This window comes from Anomaloglossus baeobatrachus, chromosome 7, assembly GCF_048569485.1.
Source record: "Anomaloglossus baeobatrachus isolate aAnoBae1 chromosome 7, aAnoBae1.hap1, whole genome shotgun sequence".
Lineage (NCBI taxonomy): Eukaryota > Metazoa > Chordata > Amphibia > Anura > Aromobatidae > Anomaloglossus > Anomaloglossus baeobatrachus.
The window spans coordinates 90,672,902-90,697,247 of record NC_134359.1 but is presented as its reverse complement, the minus strand read 5'-3'; the positions used below and the strand labels follow the sequence as shown (position 1 = coordinate 90,697,247).

At 49.8% G+C, this 24,346-nt stretch overlaps 1 protein-coding gene across 1 annotated transcript in view; it reads left to right on the top strand.

The window, feature by feature from the left end:
- USP40 (ubiquitin specific peptidase 40) overlaps positions 1 to 24,346 on the top strand; it is a 145,137-nt gene that overhangs the window by 77,408 nt on the left and 43,383 nt on the right. The window contains exons 18-20 of the mRNA XM_075317462.1: positions 18,459 to 18,516; positions 18,643 to 18,693; positions 19,964 to 20,052. Of these exons, the coding sequence (XP_075173577.1) occupies positions 18,459 to 18,516; positions 18,643 to 18,693; positions 19,964 to 20,052 (198 nt within the window). The remainder of the gene's footprint in view (positions 1 to 18,458; positions 18,517 to 18,642; positions 18,694 to 19,963; positions 20,053 to 24,346) is intronic.

Sequence of the window (24,346 nt, the reverse complement as noted above, 5' to 3'; positions counted from 1 at the left end):
ATATGGCCAAACTGGTGGCAAATTGCATCTCGACAGCTTGGCGCTTGATTTTCCTCAATTCTTGGGCAGTTATGTTGCGCCTTTTTTGCCCATCACGCTTCTTGCGACCCTGTTTGTTATTTGCCATGAAATGCTTGATTATTTGGTGATCACGCATCAAAAGTTTAGCAATTTCAAGACTGCTGCATCCCTCTGCAAGACATCTCACAATTTTGGACTTTTCAGAGCCCATCAAATCTCTCTTCTGACCCATTTTGGCAAAGGAAAGGAAGTTGCCTAATAATTAAGCACACCTTATATAGGGTGTTGATGTCATTACACCACACCCCTCCTCATTACAGAGATGCTTATCACCTGATTTACTTAATTGGTAGTTGGCTCTCAAGCCTATACAGCTTGGAGTAGGACAACATGTATAAAAAGTATCATGTGATCAAAATACTCATTTGCCTAATAATTATGCACACAGTGTAGTTTGGTCCATTATGGGTTAGATCAGGTTAGTGTTCACTTCTATGCCAGTAATTCTCTGCATGGTGTCCTTGGCACATACTGTATATCACTTATTGGACATCCGCGATGTGCAGCTACCCTGGAGGACCCATCTGGACAGTAGATCAGGGTAGTTTGAATCTTTTTTCCACATCTTTATTAAATATATACATAGCTAAAGGGACTTGTAAAAGTTTTGCCACCCCTGGTCAAAATCAGTTATTGTGTTTAAGAGGTGGCTGACAAGCTTTCTGAGGGTGGACATCCCCCATCGGGTGCTTTGAGAAATTTGTCCAGGGACTTCCGTAAGCTTGTTATTTCAGGGGCTTTGTACGATGCTTGGAGGGTGTATCACCCAGGAGAGAGGGCCTTCTCCTTCTATTCTCATCCACATCAGACCCACACTAGAATTGACTATTTTTTTTATTGACTCATCGCTGCTGGGGCGTCTTGAGAGGGTGGAAATGGGCTCCATTACTTGGTCAGACCATTACCCTCTCACAGTGGATTTTAGGAGGGACGGTCCTCGATCCAAGCCCCACCTCTGGCGCCTTAATGAATCTCTGCTCAAGGATCCCGATATTAAGGCCTCTTTAAACAAGCAGCTGCTTGAATTTTTCCAGTTGAACACTGGCTCGGTCTCATCGCTGACGACGTTGTGGGAGGCCCACAAGACGGTGATGAGGGTACTATGCATTAGGGAGGGTGCTAGGGCTAAGAGGAGAGCCACAAGTCAGCGGGACTCTCTATAACGGCCCAACTTAAGCTGCAAGAGAGAAAACTGGCGGCTTCCCCCTCACTATCTGTTCTCCGGAGAGTCATTAGCCTCAGAGAAAAGTTGAGAGACTTGGCAATTGGTAGAGCAGAAAAATTACTCACCTTTTCTAAACAAAGATACTACGAAAGGGGTAACAGGGCTCACTCTCTATTTGCACGTCACCTTAAGGAACGTGCTACATCCTCATGTCCCCAGGCTTTGCGCGACGAAAAGGGCACTATCCATTATCATCCCGCTTCAATAGCTGACATTTTTTTCAATTATTATAATAAGCTTTATAATCTCCCGGACCCATCTGGCATGGCTTCGCATGGTGCTGGGGGACTACTTTTCTGCCCTTGAGCTCCCTTCATTGCCTAGCGGAGCAGACGCTGCTTTGAATGAGGCGATTACTATAGAAGAACTGGAGCAAGTTCTGGAGACCCTGCCCCACGGGAAGTCGTCAGGCCCAGACTGCTTTACTTACTTTTACTATAAGGTGTTTTCAGCGGAGCTTCTCTCACACGTGGCCACCTTGTTTAATTCCTTTTTGCAGGGTAACCCTATCCCACCATCCATGCTACACTCTCATTTAATCCTCCTGCCCAAACCACCCAGGGATCCCTTGGATTGTGCTAGCTATAGACCAATAACCCTTTTGAACTCTGATCTGAAGATGTTCACCAAGCTTTTGGCAGCTAGGCTCAATTGTTGGTTACCCCAACTCGTGCACAAAGACCAGGTGGGTTTTGTCCCTTGCCGTCACGGAGGGGACAACACCAGGAAGGTCATAAATTTGGTGGACGTGGTGAAACGGAGGAAACCACAGACGCTAGTGCTGAGTCTTGACGCGGAAAAGGCTTTTGATCGTCTTGCGTGGCCTTTTCTCTTCAAGACATTGGAGGTCTTCGGGATTTCGGGTGGCTTCATGCGTGCTTTAAAATCTCTTTCTAAGGCCCCTACTGCCTCTATTAAGCTCCCCCTTCACATCTCTAGGCCCTTCGCCATCTCCAACGGCACCAGGCAGGGGTGCCCCCTATCCCCCCCTTCTCTTTGCGCTTTGTATAGAGCCCCTCGCGTCGTCAGTCAGGAGCAACCCGGACATCTCAGGGGTCCTGGTTGGGAGCAAATATTTTAAAATTTCGCTTTTTGCCGACGACGTTCTCATTACACTCACCGACATCCACGTTTCCCTTCCTAATTTAATGCACACCTTGGGTGTATAAGATCAATTCTAATAAAACTGAGGCAATGCCATTGAACATCGACCCGTTGGCCCTGGATTATCTGCATTTGAATTTTAAATTCCGTTGGAAGACAGATGCAGTCAAGTACTTGGGGGTCAACTTGACATCTACTTATGACTCCCTCTATAAGCTTAACTTTACCCCCCTTTTCCGAGAGTTGAGGGCCCTTTTGAGTAAATGGATGCCCCTACTCCTTTCGTGGATGGGACGCATTGCGGTGGTGAAAATGAGCTTGTTTCCCAAACTTCTATATTTTTTCGAAACCCTTCCGGGTAAGGTGCCAATGAAGGAACTAAAGGCCCTCCAAGCAGCTATCTTGAGATTCATTTGGTGTAATAAACGCCATAGGGTAGCCAGGTAGGAACAAGGGTGGGGTTTCCGTCCCGAACATTCTAAAATACTATTGGGCGGCTCATCTCAGGAGGATCCCTTGTTGGGTGTCCCTTTGGGCATACAACAGGTGGACCGAAATTGAAAAGCTCTGGCTGGCGCCTATACACCCAAATGCGCTTCTGTGACCCCCGGCCTGGTGCGACTCACTCCCCCCTCTTCTTGGACCGATGCAGTTTACTAAGGACCTCTGGGCATTTTGTATTAGAAAATTTCCCCTGGCGTCCCCCTGCTCCCCTTTGGTGTCCTTCATATACCAACCCCTGCTTCCGAGCAGTTTGGAGTCAGACACGGTGCACCCTTGGCTCAGGGTGGACCTTTTCAGATATGCAGATATTAAAGATGGAAGCACAATGCAGATCCATTCCTTTGAGTTTCTCAGAGAAAAATTTTCCCTCTCTAATCGAGACTTTTTCCAATATCTGCAGATCAGAGACTTGGCTGGCTCCTTGTTTGGAAGGGCGGGGGTCTCTGTCCCCACAGACTTTGAAAAAATATGTAGAAGGGGCACAGACACCAAGGGTCTGATTTCGGAAATTTATACATTGCTTTCTGAGCCTTGGGACGGGCCTGGGGGGATTTTTCCTTATATGCGGAAATGGGAGACTCTATTGGGTAGGCGGGTTGTTCCTCGGGAATGGACAGCAATTTGGGGTAATGCCGCCAAGACATCAATATATGAAGAAAATATGTACAAAATGTTGTTGTTTTGGTACCACACTCCAGACTTTCTTCATAGCTTAGACCCCTCTATACCGGCTTCTTGCTGGAGTAGCGGGGGGAGCACGGGCACCATTTTACACATATTCTGGTCCTATCCAGGGATCGTCCCCTTCTGGGAGCAGGTAAAGGGGTTGATTCATAAAGTATTATATATAGAGGTAGATCTTGATCCCTTGATCTATGTTCTGGGCCTCGGGATTGGGGGAATGGGTAAAATGGCCTCTAGGCTTATGTCTCACATCCTCACAGCGGCCAGGTGCCTAATAGCATGGAATTGGAGGCAGCCAGGACCCCCTCACTCCAAAGTCTCAAGTATAGATTATTGGATGTTAGACGCATGGAGCACCTTGGGCACTATTGAATGATACAATGGAACGCTTCCAGGCGGTATGGTCACCATGGGACTATTTCTCTGACGCCTCATTGGGGGACACAGGACCATGGGTGTTATGCTGCTTATCCATAGGAGGACACTAAGTAGATGCAAAGATGTTAGCTCCTCCCCTGCAGTATACACCCCCTGGCCAAGCTAGGCTACTTGAGTTTTAGCTTAGTGTCTATAGGAGGCACATCTCTGCAGACTACTGCACCAAGAATTTTTTGTTTTTAGAGGGCGACTGTTTCCTTCGGGGACCGATTTCCCAAAACCATCAACAGGCGGGAACGCGGAGTGTCGCCTCCCCGTACCCCTCCTGCGACGCTGGATCCTGGGCTGTTACTCACTGGACGACAGGTCTCATGGCACTGATTTTTCAGAGCCCAGAGCAGATGAAAACTTCCTCAGTCCCTCTTGCAGGCTCTGAGTTGATACAAGTTCTACCAGCAGGCGTCAGACTCTCCACACTGAATTGGAGCAAAGGTCACACTGACTGGATGCACATGAGCTGTGATTGCAGACTCCTGCATAGCATTCCACCTGTGGCGGGGGGAGGGGGAGAGCCCCAAGGACTCAGTGCACCCGCAGCTGCGGTACACTTATAGAGTTTTTTTCTGTCCAACATTGTTGTGCAGGGCTTGAGGAGGCAAGGGGAGTCCCTTCCCACCATTTTTTTGTTTATTATATTTTCTCATGCCTTCTTGTCAGAGCTAAGCCCCGTCCCCTCCGACACTCGATAAGAAAGCGCGCGTAACCCTCCTCACACAGGATCTGCAGAGCATTGCTCCCTCTTGTTGTGTTCAGAACCTGTGGGCATCTCTCAGAGCTGGCTTCCTCCTTCCCACAGGAACTGTGACACAGGAGGAGGGGGGAGGGGTCATCAGGGTTCTGGGTGAGTTATAGCCTCACTTGCATATTAGCTCTGCAGAGCATTGCTCCCTTATTACAATCAGAGTTTGTGGCTCATCAGCCAGGGGCTGCAGTCACATGTTTTATGCTCTGCACAACTACAGCAACAACTATAAGACGCTGAGCTACTAGGGAATGATAGCACCTCTTCCTTCTGTGAGTTCGGTGCCCCTGTAGCTTACCCCCCCCCCTTCCCCGCCACCACCGCAGCAACCGCTGCCAGCCCAGAGCCTACGGCTCCCAGTCCCCCGGAATGGGCACAGTTCCCAGAACCTGGTGCTGGCTATGCAACATCATCCTCACACCCCTCGGGGCCCCTGGACAGAACGCAGCCTAATCACACCTCTATAGAGGGTCCTTCTGATAAGAATCAGCCCTCTGCTTCACCGGTTGCAGATCAGAAAAAGGGCATGACCCCCATAGTTCTCCCTCTGGGGTAGACGGATGGGGTTCTCCCACATGTACCTGGATGATTCCTTGGTTTCAACCTCCCCGAGCGATCAAGCTGCGATGGACTCCCTTATTGCAGCAATCAACCAAAACTCTGCATGTGGAAGATCTCCCATCCACTACTACTGACCCTGCGGTCTCCTTTAAAAGAGTGAAGAAACCTCAAAAAAAAAAAAAAAGTTTTTTGACGCCGCTTCGGTATCCGTAAACTCATGGAGTGCCGGTACCCCTTTGGCTTAGCTGTCTCTAAGGGCTGGGCTGATCCAGCCTCGGTGGACCCTCACCCGGCTTCTGCCTGCCTGAAGGACCACTACTGTCTTTTACTTGATGGATCCTCCTTCAAGGACCCTGTGTGGGTCGCACAGGCACCAGGACTACCAGTTTCCCTCAGACCCTCACAGATGTAACAGTTCACATTGCTGCGGCGGCAGAGTACCTCATGCAGGCCTCCCTCGGCGCTGCTACCTGCGCAGTTATTGCCGCCTCAAATACCATAGCCATCTGTAAGGCCCTCTGGTTCCGATAATGGAGAGCGGACTCTGTCTCTAAGAAGCCTCTCACAGTACTCTTTTCCAGACCGATGGTTTGCCGATCGTCTGGACAGGCTCTTTTTTTTGTCTGACGCCACGGGAGGAAAAGAGTACCTCCCCCCCCCTCCCCAACTCTAGCCCAGAATGTTTTTTACTAGACACGCAGGGCCCGACCTTCTCAGCCCTCCCAGAGTCCACCTCGTCCTGGCAGTCTAGACAAAGACCGAGGAGTCTCGTCGTCCTCCATCTGGGCCGCCGCCTCAGACCACAAATGGGTGTGATACCTTGTGTGTTCCGGTTACCACATTGAATTCTGGACCCGATCCCCTGGTCAGTCTTTTCTCTCAAACCCCCCCCCCCCTCCCCCAAAGGCTCCAAAACACCACGAGGCCTTCTCCTCAGCGATCCACTCCCTCCAAACGGCGGGGTGATGGTACCTGTTCCGGAGGGCGAGAGGTTCAAGGCCTTCTATTCTAACCTCTCGTGGTCCCCAAAAAAGGACGGGTCAGTTCGTCCCATCCTGGACCTCTAACACCTGAGCAAACATGTACACGTAAGGAGATTCAGAATGGACTTCCTAGGGTCCATTATTACCTTTATGGTCGAAGGAGAATTTCTTGCCTCCCTAGCTATCAGGGACGCGTATCTGCACATACCCATCGCTCCAGCTCACCAAAAGTTCCTCCGCTTCGCGGTTCAGGACTTCTTTTTTTTTTTTCATTTGTGGCCTTACCCTCGGCTCTGCCACAGCACCAAGGGTCTTAACTAAGGTCATGGCGGCCGCCATGAGTGATGAGTGGCTGTTCTGCCTTGCTTGGATGACCTCCTCATCAAGGGCTCAACAAGCGTGCAGATCTCTGTGGGCACCCTATCCCGCTTAGGGCGGCTTCTGACTCCAGTCAAATCATCCCCGGTCAAAATCCGTCACCTCCCTGGGCATGTCCCTGGACACTCTTCGGGGCTTGATATTTTCCCCTCAAGACAAGGCGACCGCTCTACAACAAGCGGTACACTGCCCTCTACGTACTCCTCTCGCTCCATACGATTCAGTATGAGAGTGCTAGGTAGGATAGCGGCGGCTATAGAGGCAGTGCTGCTCGCTTAGCCACACCACCGCCCACTGCAGCTTGCACTTCTAGCTGCCTGGGACAAGAGCCCCTTTTCCTTGGACGAACTTTTCACCTGACACCTTCAGTCAGGTATGCGCTTTGCTGGTGGCTTCAGTCCTCTTCCATATCGAGAAGGAGTTTTTCTCCCCAAGTGGATTGACTGCTCCTGACCACGGACGCCAGCCTCTTAGTCTGGGGAGCAGCGTACTGGCTCCACACTGCTTCGGGACATTGGACACCCCAGGAGTCTTCCCTTCCCAGAAATCATCCTGAAAATCAGCGCGATCTTCTCGCGCTCAGGTCATTCCCCCCTTCTGCTAGCAGGTCGTTTGATTCGAGTCCAATTGGACAATGCAACAGCTGTGGCCTATGTCAATCGGCAGGGAGGTACCAGCAGCAAGACAGCTTATCTCGAGGTCCTCAGGATCCTCACCTGGGCCTAATCGATGGGGGTCCGTGTTTTTCAGCGTTACACATACCGGCTGTAGAGAACTGGGCGGCGGACCTTCTAAGTCACCAAGGCCTGGCCAACGGAGAGTGGTTTCTCCACCCAGAAGTGTTCCCACACATCTGCACTCACTGGAGTACACCAGATGTGGATCTAATGGCCTTAAGGTTGAACGCAAAGGTAACCGCGTTCTTAGCCAGGTCACGTGATCCACAGTCCATTGGCGCGGATGCTCTAGTCTCCTGAAGTCGTTTCCGTCTGCCTTAAATGTTTATCGCCTCTGCCCCTGCTACCGCGAGTAATCAGGAAGATCAAGGCAGAAGGAGTCCCGGTGATACTAATAGCACCGGACTAGCCCAGGTGCGCCTGGTATGCTGAATTAGTACAATTGCTCATGGCGCCTCGTAAGCATCCTAGACCTGCTGACCCAAGGGCCCATTTCCCATCAGAACTCCAGAGCCCTGAAGCTGACGGCCTGGCCATTGAGACCTGGACTTTAACAAGAGCGAGATTCTCTCCTACGGTCATCTCCACCATGTACAGTGCCCGAAAGCCGGCCTTCATCCCGTATTTACCACCGCACGTGGAAAACTTTCCTTTCCCAGTGCAGGGAATCTAATGTCCATCCCCAGAATTCTTGATTTTTTATTTTTTTTTTGCAGTCAGGTTGCAAAAGGGGTTGGCCCTCAGCTCCCTTAAGGGGCAGGTTTCATCTCTCTCAATATTCTATCAATACCGCCTAGCTTGCAATCCGCAAGTCAAGACTTTCCTCAAGGGTGTTTCCCATATAGTTTCCCTGTATAAACGGTCGCTGGACCCATGGGACCTCAATCTCGTTTTGGACGGTATCCAGAGGTCCCCTTTTTAACCTCTTAAGGAATCTTCTCTTGCTCTTCTCTCCTGGAAGGTAACATTCTTAGTGGCGATTACGTCCATCAGACAAGTTTCGGAACTGGCAGCACTCTCTTGCCGCGAACCCTTTCTGATCTTTCATCAGGACAAGGTGGTTCTACGCCCCTTCCGGATTTTCTTCTGAAGGTTACTTCCCCGTTTCATATGAACGAGGACATTGTTCTGCCTTCCTTTTGTCCACACCCAGTCCATAGGGTGGAAAGGGTTCTATATTCGCTAGACCTTGTGAGGGCTCTCAGATATTACGTACCCAGGAGAGCCCCTTTAGGAACATAGACTCCTTGTTCGTCATTCTTGAAAGGCCTAAGAAAGGAGAGGCAGCTTCATAGGCAACGCTGGCTCGCTGGATTCGCTCTGCGATCCAGGAGGTCTACCGCTTGCAACTCAAGCCCATTCCTAGTGGGCTGCGGACTCATTCCACGCGAGCAGTTGGCGCCTCTTGGGCCATTAGGCATCAGGCTTCAGTGGAACAGAGGTGTAAGGCTGCGACCTGGTCTTGCCTACATACTGTTTCAAAGCATTACTGAGTCCATACCCAGGCTGAGGCTGAGGAGAATCTAGGTAGGAAAATTCTGCAAACGATAGTGGAGTACCTATCTCAGTAGGCGCTCCAGGCTATCTGGGACTGGTTCCTAGTCCTTGGGTTGCTTTGTTTATTGTTTATCCACCCATGGACTGCTTTAGGACGTCCCATGGTCCTGTGTCCCCCAATTAGGCGTCAGAGAAAAACGGATTTTTGTGTACTCACCGTAAACTCGTTTTCTCTTAGCCATCATTGGGGGACACAGCACCCTCTTTTTTGCCCTGTTGGGCCTTAGCTTTTTTCTGTCTCAGTACTTTTTTGTTATGAGTATTCACTCACCTTTTTTTGTTACTTGTTCTCCTACTGCTTGTGTACTAAAACTGAAGTAGCCTGGCTGGGCCAGGGGGTGTATACTGCAGGGGAGGAGCTAACATCTTTGCATCTACTTAGTGTCCTCCTATGGATAAGCAGCATAACACCCATGGTCCTGTGTCCCCCAATGATGGCTAATAGAAAACAATTTTACGGTGAGTACACAAAAATCCGTTTTTTTGCGGGGGGTGAGGACTTGTAAGACTCAGGCCTGTGGGCCCTAGGGAATCGGTTTAGATTCTTGTATTCTCTCCTCTCCGCCACCTTTCCTTTCCCTCCTAAACCCCCCTCACTTGTCTTGTCATTGTCTGTCTAGTTCTGAAGTTTGTTTCTTTTTGGTACTCAGTGGTATTTATATCCATTAGTAAAGTGTCCCTCAAGTTGCAGTGGCCTCATCCTACAGCTTGGGGTAACTCATGTTTGCGGGGTAGGCGTTTTGGCGTGGAATATCACTAGGTACTGCGACTTTATTCATTGTACTTATTTTTCTCTTGGGGACATGTGTCTTAAAGGGAACCTGTCATCAGAAATTTAGCTTTAAACCTAAAAGTTTCCCCCTCTGTAGCTTGTGGGCTGCATTCTAGCAATGTTCCTGTACTTTTTGTGCCCCCTTTGAAACCAAATTAAATACTTTTTATAAAGTTGTACCTTTTTTTTGTCTGCAATTCTTGTAAATTCTCCATGGGGGCGGGCTCTCTTGCGTCCGTTGCTGTCCCTCCTGCAGATTGACGCCGTCCCCCATTGCTCCATTTCATATCTCAGGACGCCGCCCACTGTGCCCGAGGTCCCGTGCACGCGAGGACCGCTGGTGATGTGGTCGCAGGCACGAGATTATGGGCGGCGCTGTGATTGCATCGCAAGTGCCCGCCCATAATCTCGTGACCGCGATCTCCCCTCTGCCTCCAGCGTTCTGCGCAAGCGCTGGAAGATGACCCGACGTCACCTTTCCCATCCTGCCCTGCAGCAGGAAATAGATGGGAGGAGCAGAGCAGACCACCACAGGATACGAGGAGACGCGGAGAGGATCTGAGCGACGTACACAGTAAAAAAACCATGTAAAATCAAACAAAGACACACATTGTCTTCTAAAAAGTGAAAAGCACTAAACTTTTTTTTTTTTTTTTGTAACCTGTGCTGTGCTGCTGCGCTCCTCCCATCTATTTCCTGCTGCAGGGCAAGATGGGAAAGGTGACATCGGTCATCTTCCAGCGCTTGCGCAGAACGCTGGAGGCAGAGGGGAGATCGCGGTCACGAGATTATGGGCGGGCACTTGCGATGCAATTACAGCGCCGCCCATTGTCTCGTGCCTGCGACCACGTCACCAGCTGTCCTCGCGTGCACGGGACCTCGGGCGCAGTGGGCGGCGTCCTGAGATATGAAATGGAGCAATGGGGGACGGCGTCAATCTGCAGGAGGGACAGCAATGGACGCAAGAGAGCCCGCCCCCATGGAGAATTTACAAGAATGGCAGACAAAAAGCTACAACTTTATAAAGTATTTAATTTGGTTTCAAAGGGGGCACAAAAAGTACAGGAACATTGCCTGAATGCAGCCCACGAACTACAGAGGGGGAATCTTTTAGGTTTAAAGCTAAATTTCTGATGACAGGTTCCCTTTAAGAATTGTGACTTTCTCTTACTGTGATTCTAGTTTCTTTTTTTTTTCCTGTATGAAAATTTAAAATTTTAATAAGTCAAAGTTTAAAAAAAATTAGTTATTGTGAACAGTTATGCAAGTTGAACATTAAATGATCTCTAAAAGGCATAAAGATAAAGAATGACAAATTTCCTTAGTTTTTTTTGGCAAAAAAATTATAATTTATATTCATCTTTTTAAATTTTAAAAATTCCAAAAAGAAAAATGGGCTGATCCAAAAGTTTGGACAACTTTGACAAAGGTATGGACTTTAATTAGCTTGTTAGTGTTATGGCTTCTTTGCTATCATCGTTAGGAAATGCCAGGTGATGCAAATTTCACAGCTTCCTCTAACCTTGTGCCAAAAAACATAGGTTTTTCTTAGCAGCTGCTTAGCACTCTGAAAATAGTGTAGAAGGCTATACGAAAATAGCAAAGCGTTTTCAAGTTGCCCTTTCCTCAGTTCAAAATGTAATTAAGAAATGAAAGTTAACATGAGCAGTGTATAAGGTCTGGAAGACCAAGCAAACTTTCTGTGAGAGCTGCTCGTAGGATTGCTACAGAGGCAAATCTGAGCCCCTGCTTGACTGCAAAAGACCTTCAGGAAGATTTAGCAGACTCTGGAGTTGTGGTACATTGATCTACTGTTCAGCAACACCTGCACAAATATGGCCATCATGGAAGAGTCATCAGAAGAAAACCTCTCCTGCGTACTCACCATAAAATTCACCATCAGAAGTATGCAAAAGAACATCTAAACAAGCCTGATGTATTTTGGAAACAAGTCCTGTGGACCGATGAGGTTAAAATAGAACTCTTCGACCACAGTAATCAGTGGTATTTGTAGAGAAAAAAGGGCACATATTTTCAGGAAAAGAATATCTCGCCAACCATTAAGCATGGGGGTGGATCAGTCATCCTTTGGAGACGTGTTGCAGCCAATGACATGGGGAACATTTCATGAGTAGAGGGAAGAAATTGATTTAATGACATTTCAACAAATTCTTGATGCAAACATAACAGCATCTGTACAACAGCTGAAGTTGAAAACAGGATGGCTTCTACAAATGGATAATGATCCTAAACACATGTTAAATTCCACAATAGACAACCTAAGGCCTAAGCTGGAGGTTTTACAATAATATTTCAAAAAACTTACCCGCACATCCTACAAGTGTGTATAGGTGCCAGCTGAAAAAACATAGTAAATACAAAATGGATACAGCTGCAAACTAAATGCCATGCCATCAATGTATATACATTGATGGCATTTAGTGTGCAGCTGTATCAATTTTGTATTTGGAGGTTTTACAATGGCCCTCACAGTCCCCTGACCTGAACATCATTGAAAATCTGTGGCTACACCTCAAAGAGCAATGCATACAAGACGAGCCAGGAATCTCACAGGATTGGAAGACGTCTGCAAGGAAGAATGGATGAAAATCCCTAAAAAATGAATTGAAAGACTCTTTGCTGGCTAAAAAAGCGTTTACAAGCTGTGATACTTGCTAAAGTGGGTGCTACTATGTACTAACCATGCAGGGTGCCCAAACTTTTGTATATGCTCATTTTACTTTTTTGTTCATCTTAAAATAGAAAATATTTTATTTCTTCATCGTTCCTTATGGGAGACCCAGAACATGGGTGTATAGCTTCTGCCTCCGGAGGACACACAAAGTACTACACTAAAAAGTGTAGCTCCTCCCTCCTAGCATATACACCCCCTGGATAACCAAATCTAGCCAGTTCAATGCTTTGTGTTCAGGAGGATCACACATGCATTCTCATCTGATTTTTTATTTTAAAGAGTTGGAAGAAAAGCGGGTCCAAGCTGGACCCCCGGCATGTCCCTTCTCACCCCACTGTGTCGGCGGTGCTGTTAAGGTTGATTTCAAGGCTGGAGCCTTTACATGCCGCGCTCCTTCACCATCCCTCGGGCTCTGGCTTGAAGTTGGGAGCCAGCACGGTTCTCACTGCTTTGCAGGAGACCGGTCTCCATCCGCAGCCCTCTCAGGACCCTGCCGGACGGAGCACTCATCCCTCAGGGACCTGGCCCTGCGTCTCTCAAGCTAAGTATTTGAGACGTTGTTGTCAGGGGGTCCCTTGCATTTTTTATTGTTGAGGAGAGTGTGTTAGTTATTTTGGTGACATTTCCGGCCGGTTCTCTGGTTTTCCCCTGAGAACCGCGCCGAGGGTGCCTGCTCGCCGGCCGCTTTGTAAAATCTAGCCCCCGGCTTCAGCTGCGGCCTACTTTCGGTTTCACTGCCCCTGCATGTCAGTCATGCAGAGGGACAGTGCGGCGCCGCCCACCGGCCGTTCAGCAGAGGGGAGGACACTCCTCTCTGAGGAGATGTTTCCCTCCCCTGTATATCCCCTTGGCCCTCCGGTTCCCGCTCTTGGACTAGGCCCCGCCCCCCCTCCTCACTCCGGCGCCATTTTATCAGCGTTCTCACACTGATCGGCGCTGGCTGCTGCATCCTGTCTGGGGGTCCGAGCTGTGGAATCCAGAGGGCACACAAATCGGTCTGGTAAGCCACAACCTCTGGTTGTGGACTTTATTTTACACTCTCTGGGGGTCATTCTGAAGGAGTGTGTTCTTACTGCAGAGCCTCCACCTCAGCAGCATGTCTCACACTAGGAGCAAGGCTGCAAGGCTGTACTCAATATGCACTGCATGTAAGCTCGTACAGCCTGAACCGAGCACATAGCCTCATTGTGATGCCTGCTCTAACATGGTGGTGCCTCAGCCTGGAGTCTCCCCAGTGGTCCCTCAGGCTGTTCCGGCCCCAGTGGCTGAACCCCCGGCTTGGGTAGAATTGTTTACTAAGTCTATCTCCCAGTCCTTTGCTGACTCCATGGGAGAGCTGTCACGGACTCTGTTGAACATGCATCAGCCCCCTTCACAGGGTGCCCCTGCTGCTTCAGCTCACTCTCCAGAGCTCACAGAGGATTCTTCATCTGCTCCCAGACCCCGTCCTCCTAAAAGGAAACGCAGGGACCCCTCTCCTTCCTCGTCCCGTGGCTCCGATTCACGAGCCGATTCGCAGGACGAGGAGGATATCTTTACTGGGGGCTCGGACGCTACCTCTATGTGCCCCATTGATCTGACTGAGGGGGATGCAGATGTTAGTGATTTGATTGCGTCCATTAATACTGTATTGGACCTCATTCGCCAGTATCAGAGGAGCAACCCTCTCTGGCAGAAAAGCACCAGTTTACTTTGCCTAAGAGACCAAGGAGTGTGTTCTTTAACCACTCCAGTTTTCAGGCCACTGTGTCCAAGCCCAGAGCCTGTCCTGACAAACGCTTTCCTAAGCGTGGTTCTGATGACCGTTTTCCTTTTCCACCAGAGGTGGTCAAGGAGTGGGCTCTCTCACCAAAGGTGGACCCTCCGGTGTCTAGACTCTCAGCCCGAACAGTTGTATCTGTGGCTGATGGCACCTCACTCAAGGATCCCACTGACCGCCAGGTTGACCTCCTGGCCAAGTCTGTCTATGAGGCGACAGGGGCATCGTTCTCCCCATCTTTTGCAGCAGTGTGGGCTCTCAAAGCCATCTCTGCTTCTCTGGAGGAGATGCATACCCTCACTAGGGACTCTATGCCTGAATTGGTTGCTTTAACTTCCCAGGCTTCAGCCTTTTCAGCCTACGCCATGTCTGCCATGCTGGAGGCCTCTCACCGCACTGCGGTGGCCTCCGCCAATTCCCTCGCTATCCGCAGGATCTTGTGGCTTCGTGAGTGGAAAGCGGATGCTTCCTCAAAGAAGTACCTTGCTGGGCTCCCATTTGCTGGGTCCAGGCTGTTCGGTGAACAGCTGGATGAAATTATTAAGGAGGCTACTGGCGGGAAGAGTACTTTCTTGCCACAGACTAAAGCCAGGAAACCTGTCCAGGGCAGGAACCAGTCGAGGTTTCGTTCCTTTCGTTCCTCTAACTGGTCATCCTCTAAGCCCTCGGCCTCGTCCACTAACTCGGCCAAGGACCAGAAGCCCACCTGGCGCAAGAAGCCGCGTCCACAAGGGTCCGCAGGAGCTGCTGCCACCAAGGCAGCCTCCTCTTGACTATCTGGCCGAGCCAGCAACGTCCTTGGTCGGTGGCAGGCTCTTCCGCTTTGGCGACGTGTGGTTTCAACACGTCTCCGACCAGTGGGTGCGGGATATCATCTCCCACGGCTACAGGATAGAGTTCTCTTCCAGCCCGCCAAACAGATTTTTTCTGTCAACTCCCCCCTGCTCCAAGGCCGCCGCCTTCTCTCAGGCCGTGGCATCCTTGCAGGCCAACGGAGTAATTGTACCGGTTCCCGCCAGGGAACGGTTCAGAGGTTTCTATTCAAATCTCTCCCTAGCCCCCAAAAAGGACGGTTCCTTCCGGCCCATCCTGGATCTCAAGCTTCTCAACAAGCATGTTCAGGTGCGGCATTTTCGCATGGAGTCTCTGCGGTCAGTCATTGCCTCAATGACCCAAGGGGATTTCCTGGCATCCATCGACATCAGAGATGCCTATCTGCATGTGCCAATTGCAGTTTCGCACCAGCGTTGGCTACGTTTTGCAATCGGAGAAGAACATTTCCAATTCGTGGCTCTCCCCTTCGGGTTAGCCACGGCCCCTCGAGTATTCACCAAGGTCATGGCAGCAGTGGTTGCGGTTCTGCACCTCCAGGGGTTGGCAGTAATTCCTTATCTGGACGACCTTCTTGTCAAGGCTTCATCCAGCGCAGACTGTCAGCGGAGTGTCTCGCTCACTCTCGCCACTCTTGTTCAATTCGGGTGGCTTGTCAATCTGCCCAAGTCCACTCTGACCCTGACCCAACAACTCACGTACCTAGGGATGCAATTCGAAACTCTGCCGGCACTTGTCAAGCTGCCCTAAGTCAAGCAGCACTCCCTCCATCTGGCGGTGCGCTCTCTGTTGAGGCCCTGCCGTCATTCCATCAGGCACCTCATGCAGGTGCTGGGTCAGATGGTGGCGTCAATGGAAGCGGTTCCCTTTGCCCAGTTCCATCTGCGCCTTCTGCAGCTGGACATTCTCCGCTGTTGGGACAAGCGGATTTCTTCCTTGCACAGGTTGGTGGCTCTGTCGCCACAAGCCAGGAGCTCTCTTCAGTGGTGGCTTCGGCCTCTCTCTCTGTCTCAGGGACGCTCCTTCCTGACCCCGTCCTGGGTGATCCTCACCACGGATGCCAGTCTTTCCGGCTGGGGAGCAGTATTTCTCCACCACCGAGCACAGGGCATTTGGACTCTGTCCGAATCAGTCCTCTCGATCAATGTGCTGGAAATCAGAGCTGTGCTCCTAGCTCTCGTAGCCTTTCACCACCTGTTGGCGGGCAAGCACATTCGAGTCCAGTCAGACAACGCGACAGCAGTTTCCTACATAAATCACCAGGGCGGGACTCGCAGCTCGATCTGCCGCAAGTGGGGCACTCTGGAAGTGGATCTAATGGCATCCCGGCACAACAACAAGGTCCCGGTTTACGTGGCTCGCTCCCACGATCCTCAGGCCTTTGCAGCGGACGCGCTGGTTCAGGATTGGTCCCAGTTTCGTCTGGCTTACATGTTTCCTCCTCTAGCTCTCTTGCCCAGAGTCCTGCGCAAGATCAGAATGGAGGGCCGTCGGGTCATACTCATCGCCCCAGACTGGCCCAGGCGAGCTTGGTACCCAGACCTGCTCCGTCTGTCCGTAGAGGTGCCGTGGCATCTCCCGAACCGCCCAGACCTTCTCTCTCAAGGTCCGTTTTTCCGCCAGAATTCTGCGGCTCTCAGATTGACAGCGTGGCTCTTGAGTCCTGGATCCTGACGGCTTCCGGCATTCCTCCCGAAGTCATCTCCACTATGACTCGGGCTCGGAAGTCTTCCTCGGCAAAAATTTACCACAGGACTTGGAGAATTTTCCTATCCTGGTGTCGTTCTTCCGGCCATGCTCCTTGGCCTTTTTCCTTGCCAACCATCCTGTCCTTTCTACAGTCCGGTCTGCAGCTAGGACTATCCCTCAATTCCCTTAAGGGACAGGTCTCGGCTCTGTCAGTGTGCTTTCAGCGGTGTATCGCCCGACTGGCTCAGGTGCGCACCTTCATGCAGGGCGCATCTCACATCATTCCACCTTACCGGCGGCCTTTGGATCCCTGGGACCTTAATCTGGTCCTCACGGCCTTACAGAAACCCCCCTTTGAGCCTCTTAGGGAAGTTTCTTTGTTTCGACTTTCACAGAAAGTCGTCTTTCTGGTGGCCATAACTTCTCTCAGGAGAGTCTCTGACTTGGCCGCGCTCTCTTCGGAGTCACCTTTTTTGGTTTTTCACCAAGACAAGGTAGTTCTCCGTCCGACTCCGGACTTTCTTCCTAAGGTGGTCTCTCCTTTCCACCTTAACCAGGACATTTCATTGCCTTCCCTTTGTCCGGCCCCTGTTCATCGCTTTGAGAAAGCGTTGCATACTTTAGATCTGGTGCGGGCGCTCCGGATCTATGTGTCACGCACCGCTGCTCTTAGGCGGTGCACCTCTCTTTTTGTGCTGACCACTGGTCAGCGCAAGGGTCTCTCGGCTTCTAAACCGAGCCTAGCTCGTTGGATTAGGTCGGCCATATCCGATGCCTACAAGAGTACTCAGGTGCCTCCCCCGCCGGGGATCAAGGCACACTCGACCAGAGCTGTCGGTGCCTCTTGGGCTTTCAGGCACCAGGCTACGGCTCAGCAGGTTTGTCAGGCTGCTACTTGGTCTAGTCTGCACACCTTTTCAAAGCACTACCAAGTGCATGCTCATGCTTCGGCAGATGCGAGCTTGGGCAGACGCATCCTTCAGGCGGCTGTCGCCCATTTGTGAAGTTAGGTTTTGCCTACTTCTCAGTTTTCTGTTTATTCCCACCCATGGACTGCTTTGAGACGTCCCATGGTCTGGGTCTCCCATAAGGAACGATGAAGAAAAAGAGAATTTTGTTTACTTACCGTAAATTCTTTTTCTTATAGTTCCGACATGGGAGACCCAGCACCCTCCCTGTTGCCTGTTGGCAGTTTTCTTGTTCCGTGTGTTTTCACCGGCTGTTGTTGTAGACAGAGGTTCCGGTTGTTCCGGGTTTTGCTCTGTCTCTACTTGTGGGTGGATGTCCTCCTTCAGCTTTTGCACTAAACTGGCTAGATTTGGTTATCCAGGGGGTGTATATGCTAGGAGGGAGGAGCTACACTTTTTAGTGTAGTACTTTGTGTGTCCTGCGGAGGCAGAAGCTATACACCCATGGTCTGGGTCTCCCATGTCAGAACTATAAGAAAAAGAATTTACGGTAAGTAAACAAAATTCTCTTTTTTTTTTTTTTTGCCTAAAATACAAAGGAAATGTATCATCTTTATTCCTTTTAAAGATCACTTAATCTTCAACTTGCTTAACTGTTCACAATAACAGTAATTTTTACCTGGGGTGCCCAAACTTACATGCCACTATATGTTGTTTAACACATGTAGTTGTATGTTTAGCAAGACATTAAATTAGAGTTACCTACTGTCACATTGGAGTAGAGTGCTTCATACCTTGGATAATCAGTCAATCTAAAATGTGTGGAGGACCACAAGACTTTCCTATTTGATTGGGTATATTTTTTTTCAGACTATGTTACGTATCCGCAAAAAAGCAGTTGAACTGTTGGAACTTCCAGGAGATTGTGGTAAGCCTTTCAGTTCTCGTAACCTTTCTTTTATTGTACAACTTTGCCTTTATCTTCATGAACCTGGCTTTTGTTGTAGGAAAACAACATTTTATTATTTGGATATTTTTTTTATATATATATTAGGTGACACTTGCCTCAGACCTGTACATAAAAGCGGAAAGTTGCTCCCACCAGGTGAGATCTGAAAATCGTTACCAAATACTGATAGTGCAAATTACCTGAATCTTTGCAATTAATCTAGGAGACAAAGTTGGACAGAGAGAGATGCAGACAGAGGAAGCCTTTCTAAAAAAAAAATACAGTCTGAGACAAAAGTTTTAAGACTGACAGAAATGTTGGTTTTCATAAAGTGTGCTGTTTCAGTGTTTTTTAGTGACATTGTTAATGAAGAGTGATCAGATAAATTGCAAAGTTGATCGTTGCCATGAAAATTAACTGGGCTGGTGCACAAAACCATTGTTTTCTGTTCACCATGGTTACCTTTTAAGGAAACAAATTCAGTTATTATTGCTTTGCATCAAATGGGCTTTACAGGCAAGGACATTGCTGCTTATAATATTGTCCCTAAATCAATTATTCATTTATTGAACCATCAAGAACTTCCAAGTGATAGGTGAATTTTATGTGAAGAAAACTTAGACATTCAAGAAAGTCCAGCAATTGCCAGGATCTCTCCTGAAGAGGAATAGACCAGCGGATTGATTCAGCAGTGGTGCAGAGCTTGATCAGGAATGACAGCAGCCAGGTGTCAGTACATCTGCACACACAGTGAGGTAAAGGCGTTTGGATGCTGATCTGTTGTCAAGAAAGGCAAAGAAGTCACTTCTCATTAAGAAAATTATCAAGTACAGTCTGAAGCAAATCAGGGATTGGGGTCGGGGGGGTCCCACCACCCCCGGCGATCCTCCCGCTCCTGTTTTCAGCTCATGGAGTATTTACCTTTCCACATCGGCTACCGCATCCTTGCCATCCCTGCGGCTCTGCCTTCAGCAGTGTGATGAGATCATAGATTGATGAGCTCATCAGGCTGCTGCACGCTGAGCTGCAGCATGACGCGCCCTGCTCTTCCCCACTGACTCTGGCGCCATCATCCACATAGTTAATTTACATGTGAGGCGCCTGAAGCTTATTGCATGCAAGAGGGAAGCCCGGTGAAGAGGGGAGCCCAGCCCGGGCATAATAAAGAGACGTAAGTACCCCCCTCTTAACTGGGCCCCATCAGTAAAGGGCACTAATGCCCTGATGGACTCTTTACCAGCAGGTGCCAGTGCTAGTGCCTGAGCTCAATAACGTGTCCCCCGGTAGCCCAGTAGGCTAGTCTGACCATGGGAATGGGCTTTGGTACCTCCTGTGATCTGTTACTGAAAACCTATACTATGGACAGGTTATTAATATATCACTTCTGGAACACCGCTTTAATAAACATATGTCTCTTCTCCTCCAGTTTCTGAGCATATCACGGTGCAGGAAGCGGATGTTAAAACTGGGAGTATTTTGGGTCTGTGTAGAGGCAGAGCGCCTAACGCCTCAGAGGTACAAGTTAAAACTTTTTTTTTTTATTCAATATTAATCATTTATTGTGTGATATAAATCATATATTAAAGTTATGTTTTAGCACTTGGACATATGATGTCGTATTTATGGTTACATACAGCAGATTACTAGTTTCTTTTACAAAAGGGTTATTTTCCTATCGCTTCATTGGGGCACAGGAGACTATGGGTGTATGCTACTGCCACTAGGAGACTGACACTAAGCAAAAAGGTAGGTCCTCCCCAGTAGTATACACCCACCACTTTTAGCTTAGTGTCAGTAGGAGGCAGACACTGTACTTCATTCAGCCCCGTTTATACCTTAAAGAGATTGTCCACTACTTAAACACTGATAGCTTATCCTTAGGAGCTAGCTTTTTTTGCTTAGTGTCAGCCTTTAGTGGTAGTAGCATACACCCATGGTGCCCCCCCAATGAAGGCTCCAAGAAAGAGATTTTACAGTAAGTACCCGAAATCATCTTCTTTGGCTTAGTAGAATTGTAATATGCTAACACAAGCGCAATAAATTGGCGATCAGTAATTCCAGCTTATTTAATCCATCTATACCATATTCTGACATTGGTCATCTGGACGATTGTTTAAAATGCTTTCCAACGTTTACTGTGCATGCAGTTGACATACTGTAAAAGCCGTATTATTGGAATCGGACGTCTCTGATTCTTACTGATTCCTAGAGTTTGGTGGCATTTTTTTGGTGTACAGATATGGTTTGGTGTATGTGGAGTTGAGAAGGAATTTTTCTCCTGATATGAAGCAATTAGCAATTCCTTCATGGGATTTAGCCTTTTCCAACAGGTTAGGTTATTGGTTGAATTAGATGGACTTGTGCCTTCCTTCAACCTTTGATAAACTAAGGTGCCACAAATACATACTCACTTGACATTAGGCTAAGTTCACACAGCCACATGATAAATTGTCCAATTTTTTGAAACGTGTCCATAAATATCTGATGCTCTATTGTTGATTTATGAGATCCAATTATTTATTTCTTTATCGTTCCTATGGGAGACCCAGACATTGGGTGTATAGCTTCTGCCTCCGGAGGACACACAAAGTACTACACTAAAAAGTGTAGCTCCTCCCTCTGAGCATATACACCCCCTGGATAACCAGATCTAGCCAGTTCATTGCTTTGTGTTCAGGAGGCATACATCCACACATGCATTCTCATCTGATTTTTCATTTTGGAAAGTTTTTTGAAGAAAAGCGGGTCCAAGCCTGGACTCCCGGCATGTCCCTTCTCACCCCACTGTGTCGACGGTGTTGTTAAGGTTGAATCCAAGGCTGGAGCCTTACATGCCGCGCTCCTTCACCATCCCTCGGGCTCTGGCTTGAAGTGGGAGCCAGCACGGTTCTCCTTGCTTTGCAGGAGGCCGGTCTCCATCCGCAGCCCTTCAGGATCCTGCTGGACGGAGCACTCATCCCCAGGGACTTGGAACCCTGCGTCTCAGCAAGCTAAGTATCTGAGACGTTTATACCCCTGGGGTCCCTTGTACTTTATTGTTGGGGAGAGTGTGCTGTGTAACTGTTCTGACATTTCCGGCCGGTTCTCTGGTTGTCGCCTGAGAACCGCGCCGAGGGTGCCTGCGCGCCGGCCGCATCGCTTAAATTTAGGCCCTGGCTTCGCCGGAGGCCTACTTTCGATTTCACTGCCCTTGCATGTCAATCATGCAGAGGGACAGTGCGGCTCCGCCCAGCGGCCGTTCGGCTCAGGGGAGGGACACTCCTCTCTGAGCACATGTCCCCTCCCCTGTAAATCTCCTTGGCCCTCCAGATCCCGCTCTCAGAGCAGGTCCCGCCCCCTCTCCTCGCTCCAGCGCCATTTTATCAGCGTTTCTCTCTGCGATCGGCGCTGGCTGCAGCATCCCTGCTAAGCTGCTTGGGGGTCCGGGCTGTGGGATCTGGAGGGCACACAAACGGTCTGGTAAACCACAACCTCCGGTTGTGGAACTGCTTATATACTCTCTGGGGGTCATTCTGGCTCAGAGCCCCCACTTCAGCAGCATGTCTCACACGAGGAGCAAGGCTGCAAGGCTGTACTCAATATGCACTGCATGTAAGCTCGTGCCGCCTGAACCGAGCACATATCCACATTGTGATGCCTGCTCTAACCTGACAATGCCTCAGCCTGGAATCGCACCCACAGTGGTCCCTCCGGCTGCTCCGGCTCCGGTGGCTGAACCCCCGGCTTGGGTAGAATCCTTCTCTAGGTCAATCTCCCAGTCTTTTGCCGACTCCATGGGACAGCTGTCCCGGACTTTGCTGACCATGCATCAGCCCCCTTCTCAGGGCGCCTCTGCTGCTAGGGCTCTCTCAGCGGAGCTCACAGAGGATTCTTCATCTGGTCCCAGGCCCCGTCCTCCTAAGAGGAGACGCAGGGCTCCCTCTCCTTCCTCGTCCCGTGGCTCTGATTCAAGAGCTGACTCGCAGGACGAGGAGGATGCCGTTACTGGGGGCTCGGAGGCTACCTCCATGTGCCCCATTGATCTGTCCGAAAGTGACTCAGATGTTAGTGATTTGATTGCGTCCATTAATTCTGTACTGGACCTCAATCCGCCAGTATCAGAGGAGCAACCCTCTCTGGCAGAAAAGCACCAGTTTACCTTGCCTAAGAGGACAAGGAGTGTGTTCTTTAACCACTCCAGTTTTCAGGCCACTGTGACCAAGCCTAGGGCCTGTCCTGACAAACGCTTCCCAAAGCGTGGTTCTGATGACCGTTTTCCCTTTCCACCTGAGGTGGTCAAGGAGTGGGCTCATTCACCAAAGGTAGACCCTCCGGTGTCTAGACTCTCAGCCCGGACAGTTGTATCAGTGGCTGATGGCACCTCTCTTAAGGATTCCACTGACCGCCAGGTTGACCTTCTAGCCAAATCTGTATATGAGGCGGCAGGGGCCTCGTTTTCCCCATCTTTTGCAGCAGTGTGGGCTCTCAAAGCCATCTCTGCTTCTCTAGAGGAGATGCATTCCCTCACCAGGGAATCTATGCCCGAAATGGTTGCCTTAACTTCCCAAGCTTCATCTTTTTCATCCTATGCCATGTCTGCCATGCTGGAGGCTTCTCACCGCACTGCGGTGGCTTCGGCTAATTCCCTCGCTATCCGCAGGATCTTGTGGCTTCGACAGTGGAAGGCAGATGCTTCTTCAAAGAAGTACCTTGCTGGGCTCCCTTTTGCTGGATCCAGGCTATTCGGTGAACAACTGGATGAAATTATTAACTGGAAGCTACTGGCGGGAAGAGTACTTCCATGCCACAAACTAAAACCAGGAAACCTGCCCAGGGTAGGAACCAGTCGAGGTTTCGTTCCTTTCGTTCCTCCAACTGTTCATCCTCTAAGCCCTCGGCCTCGTCCACTAACTCAGCCAAGGACCAAAAATCCAACTGGCGCACAAAGGCGCGTCCACAGAAGACCGCAGGAGCTGCTGCCACTAAGGCAGCCTCCTCTTGACTATCTGGCCGCGCCAGCAACGTCCTTAGTCGGTGGCAGGCTCTCCCACTTTGGCGACGTGTGGTTTCAACACGTCTCCGATCATTGGGTGCGGGATATCATCTCCCACGGCTACAGGATAGAATTCTCTTCCAGCCCGCCAAACAGATTTTTTCTGTCAACTCCCCCCTGCTCCAAGGCCGCCACCTTCTCTCAGGCCGTGGCATCCTTGCAGGCCAACGGAGTAATTGTACCGGTTCCCGCCCGGGAACGGTTCAGAGGTTTCTACTCAAATCTCTTCCTAGTCCCCAAAAAGGACGGTTCCTTCCGGCCCATCCTGGATCTCAAGCTTCTCAACAAGCATGTTCAGGTGCGGCATTTCCGCATGGAGTCTCTGCGATCAGTCATTGCCTCAATGACCCAAGGAGATTTCCTGGCATCCATCGACATCAGAGATGCCTATCTGCATGTGCCAATTGCAGTTTCACACCAGCGTTGGCTACATTTTGCAATTGGAGAGGAACATTTCCAATTCGTGGCTCTCCCCTTCGGGTTAGCCACGGCCCCTCGAGTATTCACCAAGGTCATGGCAGCAGTGGTTGCGGTTCTGCACCTCCAGGGGTTGGCAGTGATTCCTTACCTGGACGACCTTCTAGTCAAGGCTTCATCCAGCGCAGACTGTCAGCGGAATGTCTCGCTCACTCTCGCCACTCTAGTCCAATTCGGGTGGCTTGTCAATCTGCCCAAATCCACTCTGACTCCGACCCAGAAGCTCACGTACCTAGGGATGCAATTCGAGACTCTGCCGGCACTTGTGAAGCTGCCCTTAGTCAAACAGCAGTCCCTCCA